The sequence below is a fragment of the Macrobrachium nipponense genome, chromosome 13 (genome assembly GCF_015104395.2).
Source record: "Macrobrachium nipponense isolate FS-2020 chromosome 13, ASM1510439v2, whole genome shotgun sequence".
Taxonomy (NCBI): domain Eukaryota; kingdom Metazoa; phylum Arthropoda; class Malacostraca; order Decapoda; family Palaemonidae; genus Macrobrachium; species Macrobrachium nipponense.
The window spans coordinates 103,095,685-103,106,692 of NC_087206.1; the positions used below are offsets into that span (position 1 = coordinate 103,095,685).

The 11,008-nt window shown below is 34.4% G+C and overlaps 1 protein-coding gene across 1 annotated transcript in view; it reads left to right on the forward strand.

The window, feature by feature from the left end:
• The window catches only part of LOC135225412 (uncharacterized), a 9,893-nt gene extending 1,064 nt beyond the window's left edge, over positions 1 to 8,829 (forward strand). The window contains exons 2-6 of the mRNA XM_064264748.1: positions 2,240 to 2,323; positions 3,106 to 3,189; positions 5,410 to 5,569; positions 6,092 to 6,260; positions 8,472 to 8,829. Coding sequence (XP_064120818.1) covers positions 2,240 to 2,323; positions 3,106 to 3,189; positions 5,410 to 5,569; positions 6,092 to 6,260; positions 8,472 to 8,684 — 710 coding nt within the window. The 3' untranslated portion in view covers positions 8,685 to 8,829. The remainder of the gene's footprint in view (positions 1 to 2,239; positions 2,324 to 3,105; positions 3,190 to 5,409; positions 5,570 to 6,091; positions 6,261 to 8,471) is intronic.
• The last annotated feature ends 2,179 nt before the right edge of the window (positions 8,830 to 11,008 follow it).

Consider the following 11,008-nt stretch of genomic DNA (forward strand, 5'->3'; position numbering starts at 1 on the left):
AAATATCCTTAAAGATAAAACAGAACTCCTAGGCAAATTGTCAGTCAAATCTTCGCTACCTTACCTGTACGGATTAGTCAAAACGCACAAAGAAAATAAACCTATGCGGCCTATTATCAGTACTGTTGGTTAAATTTCATATAAACTTTCGAAATACATCACTAAGATCTTGTCCCCGTTACTTGGAACCATCTCCGATTCGCATATATATAATTCTCTAGATTTAGCTGATAAATTAAACAAAATTACTCTTTGCCCCACTGATAGATTCGTTAGTTTTGATGTATGTTCTCTTTTTACTAAAGTCCCTATAGACTATTTTAGAATATCTTAGTAATGAACTAACTCAGCATGAATTACCTCTACCTATAAGTCACATTATTTCACTCACTAGGTTGTGCATTTGTGATTGTAAGTTTATATTCAATGGTGAATTTTATCAACAAATATTTGGCATGGCAATGGGCAACCCTTTATCGCCTCTTACCTAATATCATTTATATTCCTGTAAAGTGGTATAGATATGTTGATGTTATTTTAGCTGTTCTGCCTGTCGGTATTGATGTAAATGATTTACTCTCTAAATTAAACAACCAGTTACCATCGATAAAGTTTACTCTAGAATTAGAAAAAGACAATTGCCTCCCTTTCTTAGATGTTTTGATACATAGAGGACCATTTCAATGTAAATTTAGTATTTATAGGAAACCGACCAACAACTAAACTTATGTTCATTTCTATTCAGGCCACCATCTTAACATCAATATATCAATTTTTTCTTCTATGTTTTTACGAGCATTGCGCATTGTCAGTCCCCAATATTTGGATCAAGAAATTGAATACATAAGAAAAATAGGGAAAGATTTATGTTATCCTTCACATATATTAGATATTTGTTATAATAAAGCCCACAAAAAGTTTTATAGTGTAAGTAACACGGAGAAAGGAAATTCTAGGAACATTTTCAGTTTGCCTTATTTTAATGGATTTGTAACCATTAAATCATTGCTAAAAGCCTTTAAGGTCAACCTTGTTTTTTCCTATAATAACACACTAAAAGGAATGTTAATAAAAAATGGCCCCAGAGAAAGTAACAAAATAATATATAAAATTCCATGTATGGATTGTCCCTCATTTTATCTCGGACAGTCGAGCAAGGGCTTAGAAGTAAGGTTAAGCCAGCATAAATATTCTGTAAAAACATGGCAAACATCTAATGCAATATTCATTCATTTAAGTGAAAACAACCACCAAATAATTGGATTGGTAGTTCAGTAAATGCAAGGTCAAAAGATGTCTTATCACGAAATCTTTTAGAATCTGCTTTAATACAACTTACTTTCATTGTAATTTCAATATTAGCCGTGGCCTGTTTCATTTAGACCCTTGTATTTGTAACATGTTTAAGAATGACCTCAAAGATATAATTACAGACTTAAATAAAAATTAGTTGCCTTAGAGATATCTTCGTTGTATATGTATGTTTAATATGTATTATGGATATGTATTGTGAATATTTTTTTGTTTACCAAAGTTCTGAATAGCTGTCACCTATAATAATCCTTTAATTGTTTTGTTCTTGTGTCTGAGCAGATTGTGTCTTAAACTTTTAATTGTACCCATGTTTTTGCTTGTTTGGGAAGGTAAATCATCTTCCAGGTGTGTAAGATTCTAGGTACTAATATCTTTATAATCCCTATCTGTCTGTTATACGACCTTTCGTGTATTGTCATTTCCTCATGTATGTCAGTTCATATGCTAAGTAAAGGACGTTTGAACGTCAAAAGATCTCGCGGATACTTCGTTGTTTATTTTCCCTCGTGGCATATACCTTTATTCATGGATTTATCACGTTCCTAACTTTCGTGATTCAGTTATACACTCACACACACACACACACACACACACACACACACACACACACACCACACACACACACACATATATATTATATATATATATATATATATATATATATATATATATATTATCACATGACATTGTCTTTTATATGGTTAGTTTGATGTCACAGCATCATTGCAAACATGCTGAAGTGTGTATTAGCAAATAGGGACTTCTAGCAATACGTGAATGAATGTGAATGGCATCTACATCTAATCAGAATACCTTTCTTTATGTCTGACTCCATTGAAACTCAGTCATTTTTTGTGTCATTGGTCATGGCATTCTACCCTCTGTGGTTTTTGAAGTAATTAAAAACATGTTGCTTCTGTTTCAGGATTAGAGACGATACTGAACTCCATTAAACACGAGTCTGTCACCAACGAACAACTGGAACTTCTTAACAGCAAACTTGATGCAGGTAGGTCTGCAAAACAAGGTTCTCAGAAAAAAAAAAAAAACACCTAGTAACATGAATGTAAGGTTGGAAAGATATCAGAAGTATTTTATTGGTCTTGGTATATAAAACATAGCAGATAAGAATAACAAGTGATTTAAGTATTGATCATGATAGTATTAGTAGTCATAATGATATGGAGTAACTGGAGGGACCAGCAATTCCTCTTGTCTGTTAATGTTTTTCATGACTTGATTAACGGAGTGTCTTCAATTCCTTTAGTATGTGTAGCTTAGCAATCACTGACTCGGAATTTTTTAGGTTTAAATTGAAAAGCAGCATTATGATTATGTTCTCAAGAACTTGACTGTATCAAGGCTTCAACACCATGGCTACTGTAGCGCGTTAGTGGCGCCTGGGCACCTCATTCGGGGCACTTAAGGCATTACCCAAGGTTCTTTGCAGCGTCCCTTCTGTCCCTTGCTGGAATGCCTTTCATTCCTTCTACTGTACCCCTGTTCATATTCTCTTTCTTCCATCTTACTTTCCAACCTCTCCTAACAATTGTTTCAAAGTGCAACTTCTTTGAGGTTTTCCTCCTGTTAACCTTTCAGTCCTTTTTAGTCGTAATTTCCCATTCAACGCCAAATGACCTCATAGGTCCGGGTGCTTGGCCTTTGGTCTCAAACAGAATACCTTTGTTTTTGTCTGACTCCATTGAAGCTCAGTCATTTTTCGTCATTGGTCATGGCATTCTACCCTCTATGGTTTTTGAAGATTTTAAAAACATGTTCCTTCTGTTTCAGGATTAGAGACGATACTGAACTCCATTAAAAACGAGTGTGTCACCAACGAGCAACTGGAACTTCTTAAAAACAAGGTTGATGCAGGTAGGTCTGCAAAACAAGGTTCTCTGATACAGTGGCAACTGGGGTACTGGACCCAGTCTGTCAATTTGTCTATTCTTGGATGTTTTATAAGTTTTCGTGTTATTAGCTATATCACGAGTTGAGTCAATCTTGTTGAATTTTCTATTCTCTGTTTTTTCGCTTGAAATCGTTAGTAACTTTATTACCATATCTTTAGTAGCTTTATTACTATATCACGAATTTATTTGACTTTAACTTTATTAGCTATTTCATAAGGCTACTTAATCTTGTTGAATTTCGTCTCTGTTTTCTCGTGTCTTTGTCTTTAGCAACTTTATTTTACACTGAATTAAACCAGTGACTCTGGAGCTCCTTAGAATCCAGTCAAATGTGAGTTATTAAACTGGAGTATCCGAAGCCAATTGAAAAATTTCTCGACATCAGAGCTGTAGGCTACCTTTGCTTGAAAGTTGTAAAAGCCAGTATACCTAAGAAGAAAATGGCCTCTTCCAAAACCCATAAATTCTTTTGTGTCGCGCAAAACTCATTGATATTGATATTTATGGGGAGTGTTATCATCAGAACTTGTTTGCTTGTTTGGTGTTTTTACGTTGCATTGAACCAGGGGTTATTCAGCAACGAGACTAACGGCTTTACATGACTTCTGAACTACGTCGAGAGTGAACTTCTATCGCCAGAAATGCAAATCTCTAACCACTCGGTGGAATGCCCCAGAATCTAACTCATAGCCAATTTGGTGGCAGGCCAAGACCATTACCGATCAGGCCACTGAGGTGCTTATCATTAGAACTGATCAAATAACATGAACTGAAGAGAAAACTGTTGCGCTGGAGTGCTGTTGCTCTAAGTCTAGAGGTCTAGGTCTCCTACTTACTGGAACTTGCTGCTATAACATTTTCTCTCCCACTACTTCTTTTCATTTCTGGCCCAGTGGTTAAAATTGAGCTGAGTCGTAGCTCCAGTGAAGCATGCAGAGTATCAATCATCAGTTATGGTCTGCTGATAAGCAAGAGCCCATTCCTGCACAAGTCTGCCTAAATCTAAATACTACTACTACTACTACTACCACCACCTCAGCTAATATTCAGGAGCCATAATTATAAATCCCAGTTTCCTAGCAAACTATCCTTCAAATCAATGTTGTTGAAAAAAATTAAGGCAGGTATATTTCTGGTTTACCTCCTTTAATGATAACAAATTATATTTGGAATATCTTCCATTTACTTACTTTAGTTTGCAATAATTAAATATATGAAACTGATGCTTCTTATTTCTTTCTGTGGCCTGCAGTGATGTGCAATACAGTATTCCCCACTGTATTTGCAGGGACGCGTACCAGACCCCTCCTGCGAATACCTAGAATCCGCGAATAGATGAAAACACCTTAAAAACGATTAAAACTGCCTATTTTGTTAGTTAAAACTCTAGAAAATCCACTAAAAATGTTTATACTTTTTTTTTAATAGTTTTAACACAAAAAAGTACATTTTTTATGAGGAAATTGTAAAGAAACACCAGGAATTTGTGGATATTTCTCATAGAAGAATACTGCGAATATGCGAATTTCCTGCAAACAATGGCTAGACATGGTCCAGAGAGAAATCCGTGAATGTGTGAGTCCGCGATTGCCGCGAACACAAATACTGGGGATCCACTGTATCTACAATGTGGCCCTCATACTAAAGAGCGCGGAGACCCCTGTTCGAGGACAATGTCCCTGTCCATAAAGTGCATTTGTTAGTGGGTTTAAATTACCGTCTAATGCCAGTACTTCTAACAGCCACCTCAGCTGTAGAAGAACATTTAGAAGCCAATTATGCAGCCTTCCCTTGTGAAGGGATAGCAGCAGGGCTTGAACATTCAAATCAGCAGAGACTAAGTCGGAAAATAATTTGTTAGAAGTATCTCCAGCGAAAGTCTATGGATGCAGCTCAGAATTGATTTGAATGATTTTTTATAGGAGTAATAAATTGCTTTGGTGACAAAAACTCCGATTGAAACTTTGTTGCAGACGATACAATGGTATAAGTCTGGGGGTTTGCTATTAAATAAATGTTATGAATCAGTCCATTTAATGAAGGTTTTCCACAATTCTTTCAGTAAAACAAATAAAGCAAGTAAAACTTGATATTATAAATAGGTTCAAGAAAATATGTCACAGGTAGTGTTGACGTGATTTATCATATCGTGTACAAATTATGCTCTTACTTTCTCTCATAGATTTTGGATTGTTGGGGCAGTGTTCACAAAGTCAAATCGATGTTTGTTATCTCCCAGCGAACTTCGAAATGCCAAGTTTGGATTTTCTTCATGACATCGCTCAAGGCAAAAACACATCTTCGAGCAGTATTTATAACCCAGATTCGGACAGTATTTATAAGTAAGTCTTCTCAACTTACAGTTGTCTGTGTTTTGTCTTGAAGTAATTATATCAATTTGGTGGAGTAAGTTTTGCAATGATAAAGGAAAGGACGCAAAGGTCTTCGTGAGATGGAAATCGGTTCATTGGTTGCATGTGAAAATGGAGATCAAGAACTGTTCATGACATGTTACATGAGCCTTTTTGGAAGTTCATTAGAGGAGAAACACTGCAGTATCTAATAATATTCAGTTTGCTGTCCTTTTCCTCGCTTAGGAGACAAAAAACAGGGTCCTGAATACGTAAAGAAATGAAATTCCACAAAACTGAACAAATAAGAGAACTGTTGTTGTAAATACTGAAGATGGCAAAAGAATAGAGTCTTACGTGAAAGTCAAGAACTTTCCCATTCTTAGCATAGTTGTTTAAAGAAAAATAGATAAATATTTCTCAACTAAGACACCCCATGACATGCAAAACGAGGAAAATGTCTTAGAACGGTAGTCAGTACTTGAAACTTCGTTAATTCTTGTATATTTTCAGAACTATGGTTCCAGAGATGGCCGTCGATGACAGCAACTCTACGATATTCCATTCCGTAAAAGAAATCCGTCCTTGGTGGCTGATCGATCTGGGATCGGAACGAGTCTTTTACCATATCTTGATTCTCAGTCGCCAAGATTGCTGTTCAGAAAGGCTACATGACCTTGAGGTAAGATCAAAGTCCTCTCTGGAACGAGTTAAGTCGGTTGCAACAGTTATATGTCAGTATGTATAATATATCATATATTTATATATAATATTATATATATTTATATATATATATATAATATATATATTATATATACTATATATTTTATCATATATATATCATACATATATATATATATATATGTATATATATATATATATGTGACATTGTCTATCTCACCGAGATTTATCACTCATTGAGCTACAAATGTTGTTTAATATCCAATTTGCACCACTTCGGGAGTATCCCTGAAGGAATTCGAATTATCACTAAAGGGGTAATTTTAATTGAATGATAAGAGGATCAGTACTGAGGAGTGTCGAACACTATGTAGTACCTTCCAACGTCGACTGGGGTCGTTGTCATTGGAAGGCACTGTGTCGGGTGTTCGAGACACTTCTCTACCAATCAATCCATTTATCACTTAAAAAATTCCTCTTCGGTGATTTGGGATACTCCTGAAGTGGCGTGAATTGGATATTAAATGACATCTGTAACTTTATGATTACATACATACATAATATAGATATATATATATATATATATATATATATATATATATAATACGAATATATATATGACTTGTAAAATTTTCTGTTACAACAGAATTCCATCTAATAAAAGGAACCATAAAAACACCAAAATATAGAGAGAAAAGTACTATATTTCAGAGACTGCTGTCTCTCTCTTCAGGTATATGAAATGCATTCATATACCTGAAGAGAGACAGCAGTCTCTGAAATATAGTAATTTTCTCTCTATATTTTGGTGTTTTTTATGGGCTCCTTTTATTATTATTATTATATATATATATTATATATATATATATATATATATATATATATATATATATATAAACATATATATAAAATGGCTAGTGTGAACAAGAGACACTGCTGTACAGATACCATGATCGAACTAATAATAAAATCACTTTTGTCTTCAGACGTATCGTGCATGGAACAAATAACATTCATAACACATTATCTAACCACACTAATGCAAAAGTAATTGTTTTTTTAGTAACTTCCTTTAGCAGATATTGCGGCTGTGTCTGAGTGTGTGTGTATGTGTGTGCGTTCGTATACCCACGCAAATAGAAAAAAAAATACGCTATTATATGCAAAGCTATATAGGTTAGGCTGCGTCCGTACGTTATCAAATAATATAAATGTTTGAAATTATGTCTGCAATATATGTATACAGTTATAACAAAGAGGTAGACAATTAAAATTTTTCAGATTTATGAACATTTATCATTAACATTCCTTAACAGCCCTAAAGTGTGAAAGAATGAAAAAAAATCCTATTTCAATGTTGATCCAAACAGGTAGACTTTATAACTATTCCTTATAGTATTTGGCTTCGTTATTACAATCATTATAAGGCGTGATCCGAACTCCAGCTTATTTGGGGCGCGTGCTCAAATCTACGGTCAAATAGCGCGTTGTTTCACACAGGATAATTAAAATAAATACGCTTTATTTTATTAGAAATATTGTTCTGGATTGTTTACATTTTGATTCTAATAAATAAATCATCAATATCGTATGCCAAAATTCCTGTATTTTTAACTCATGCGAAACACCCTTCTCAGACCTTTTTAGGCTCCTCCATAGACCTTTCCTAGCCCCAACAAGGACAACAACGATAATAACAACAGCAACAACAAAGTAGTTTGTAGACTTACTCCCCGAGCAAGTGAAAATCCCAAAATTCCTTATAGATCTGTAACGGTTACTCCCTAGTTCAGTTGTGTTGATCTATATTTATAAACATTTAGAAATGATTAACTATTTCCACGATAAGACGTTCTCTCTTTTTAGACTGGAAATAACAATGCCGTTGGTAATTTCAATTAGTATTCAAAGAAAAATTGCTTGAGTTTATTGCGGGTCATTATTTCCAGGTTCTCTTTCAAAATGAATACTCTCTTCTTTGTTACATTGTCATCCTAAGATGATACTCCATACTTGGAAAAAATAGCCATGAATATGAAAGGGCAAAAAATATTCCTATAAATTCTATTATCAAATTCTTAGGAAAATGTTATGAACTGCATCTTAAATCTTCAGTGAGATGGCCTCAAAAACAAACAAGGTAAGATCACTTTTCAATGTCTGAATGCTTTAATGGTGGCCTTCAAAAGTAACAGGCGTTCGTTTCTTCCAGATTCGCCTGGGAAACTGCTTGGAGACGCCTGGAAACTTCTCTTCTTTTGATCTCCTGAATTTCTTCAAAGGACCTTACAAAAAGGAAGACGGATTCCTCATGTATACCTTTCCCAAGAGTGTTAAGGGAAGATACCTAAGTCTACAGATTGTTGCAGATACGGAAGAAATTCTACAGTTTGACACTGTCAAAGTGATCGGTTTAAGGAACTAAGTAGCTACCTTACTGGCCACAATTCTTTTCTTCAAATATTGTGAAGTTTTTAAAGTCCTTGAATACGGTTTCAGCCAATTGAAATATGATACAAGGCTTCCTGTATTACGTATCTTATAACTCAATAAATTGATGAAGCAGCAAATCTAAGTTAATTTAAGCATTCGATATATATGTACAATGGTGATGTAAGTTGATTATGTCTAAGGGTAATTTTTTTAATGCATCCATAACAGAATTAACAGTTATTTTCGAGTTCATAGTCCCATATTCGTCAGGTACGGGAAGAATCATGCATTTCCTTGTTAGTCAGTCAGCCTATAGGATTCATCAACGTGACGTTATCAACGAGTCTTTTCCAAACGATAACGCTGCTGGTGGGCAAAAAGCCATTTGCCCTCTTCTACCTTATCAGAAGAATGTTGATCATTATGTTAATCTGGCCATAATATGCATTTTAAAATCATGTATTCAAATATGCAGTAAACCTATGAAGCTGCAAGGAAGGATTTTGTCGGAAAAATGCGACAGTTGAAGCAAAGAAAAGTTATGCGAGATTTTTAATGCATTTATGCTTGCGTAATGCAAGATCATTTTTGATGGTAAATTAATTAAAATCTAAAATAACTAAAAACGAAGATGTCCGGTGGTGATGGAGATTAGTTGACGGTATTGGAATAGAATGTAATATAGAGTTTAGGCCAAAGGCCAAGCGCTGGAACCTAGGAGGTCATTCAGTGCTGGATAGGGAAATTGAGAGTAGGTGGGTTGGAAGGTGTAACAGGACAGGGGAGAAATCTCAAAGCAGTTGCACATTCAAATAATTGTTAGGAGAGGGTTGATAGCACGATGGAAGAAAGATAATAGGAATGGAGGTACAGTAAAAGGTAATAAAGATCGTGTCATAAGGTAAATTAGGACACAGCAATCAATAGACGTATAGGTTCGACAAGATTCTGGGATCCCAGGTGTCCGTCAATGTCTGGACTTTGAAACTAGATAGTCATGAAGTTGTTGTCGTGACAGTCAGTGGAATGCGAGATGGGTGTAGTCTTAAGTCAGTATTAGTGATGTAATTATTGATCTGAAAAATATTTGTATTGAACAGTGTCACCTTGGATGTAATAGTAAATTTTACTCACAGATTTTCGGCTTGCCCATGGGTTCGCCGTTATCACTCGTTTTAGCAAATTTGTTTATGGAATGTTTTGAAACTGAAGTTTTACCCACCATTTTTAACTTTCCAATTGTTTGGTTTCGCTATGTTGACGATATTTTTGCTTTGATTCCAGATTTTATTAATGTTGAAGATTTACTAACTCAACTGAATAATTTACACCAGTGTATCAAATTTAAAGTAGAAAATGAGAATAATAACAGGTTACCTTTCTTAGACACTTTATTATGTCGTTCAGAAGATAATAGGATTAAATATGCAGTATATAGAAAACCGACCCATGCAGAGTCACATATCCATGCTTTTTCTTTCCATTCAGACGATGCCAAAATAGGTGTTATTTCTAATATATTCTTGAGAGCGTATAAACTTTGTGATGTTGAATTTTTATATACTGAAATCAATCATATCAAAAATGTTTTCACTACACTTGGTTACAGTACAAATTTTATTCAAAGGGCGCATTTTAAGGCACGTAGAATATATTATGTGGCAAGGGAGAATAATAGTGTTTTAGTCTTACCACAAACCAAAACAAACCCTGGACTTTAAAACGAATATTTGAAATTTTGCAACATTGTCCCAGTATATAAGAATACAAACACTGTAAAAAAGTACCTAATAAATAATCTTAAAAATGTAGACAAAACACAAGGATGCATTTACGAAATTCCCTGTCAAGAGTGTAATAAAACATATATAGGTGAAACGATTGATTTTGACAGAAGAAAAAGACAACATCGTGACTCATTAAGGAAAGGTGATGAAAACAACGCCCTGTTTCAACATAGACAAAGTAAAAATCATATGGTTAACTTAAGACCAAAATGAACAAAAACAAAGGTTTGTTAATAAACACTGAAAAAAGAAAACTTTTAAAATCTATTTTAATCCAAAATGTTGACGCTATGAATAAAGATAAGAGTAATTTTAAACAGGACCTTTTCTGTAATGCAATTATGACAAAGCATGTAGTTAGTGTTAAGCTGAACCTTGAACGATTACAATGGTAGTTAGGAAAACTCTTCAACATAATTCACCAAATTTATTATACCCATTTAAGAGAGGAAAAAAGGCTATAAATTATCTATTCAGATTGCTTGAAGGAGGTTATATCTAGGGGTAATTTCCAAACTAATTTCAGCTT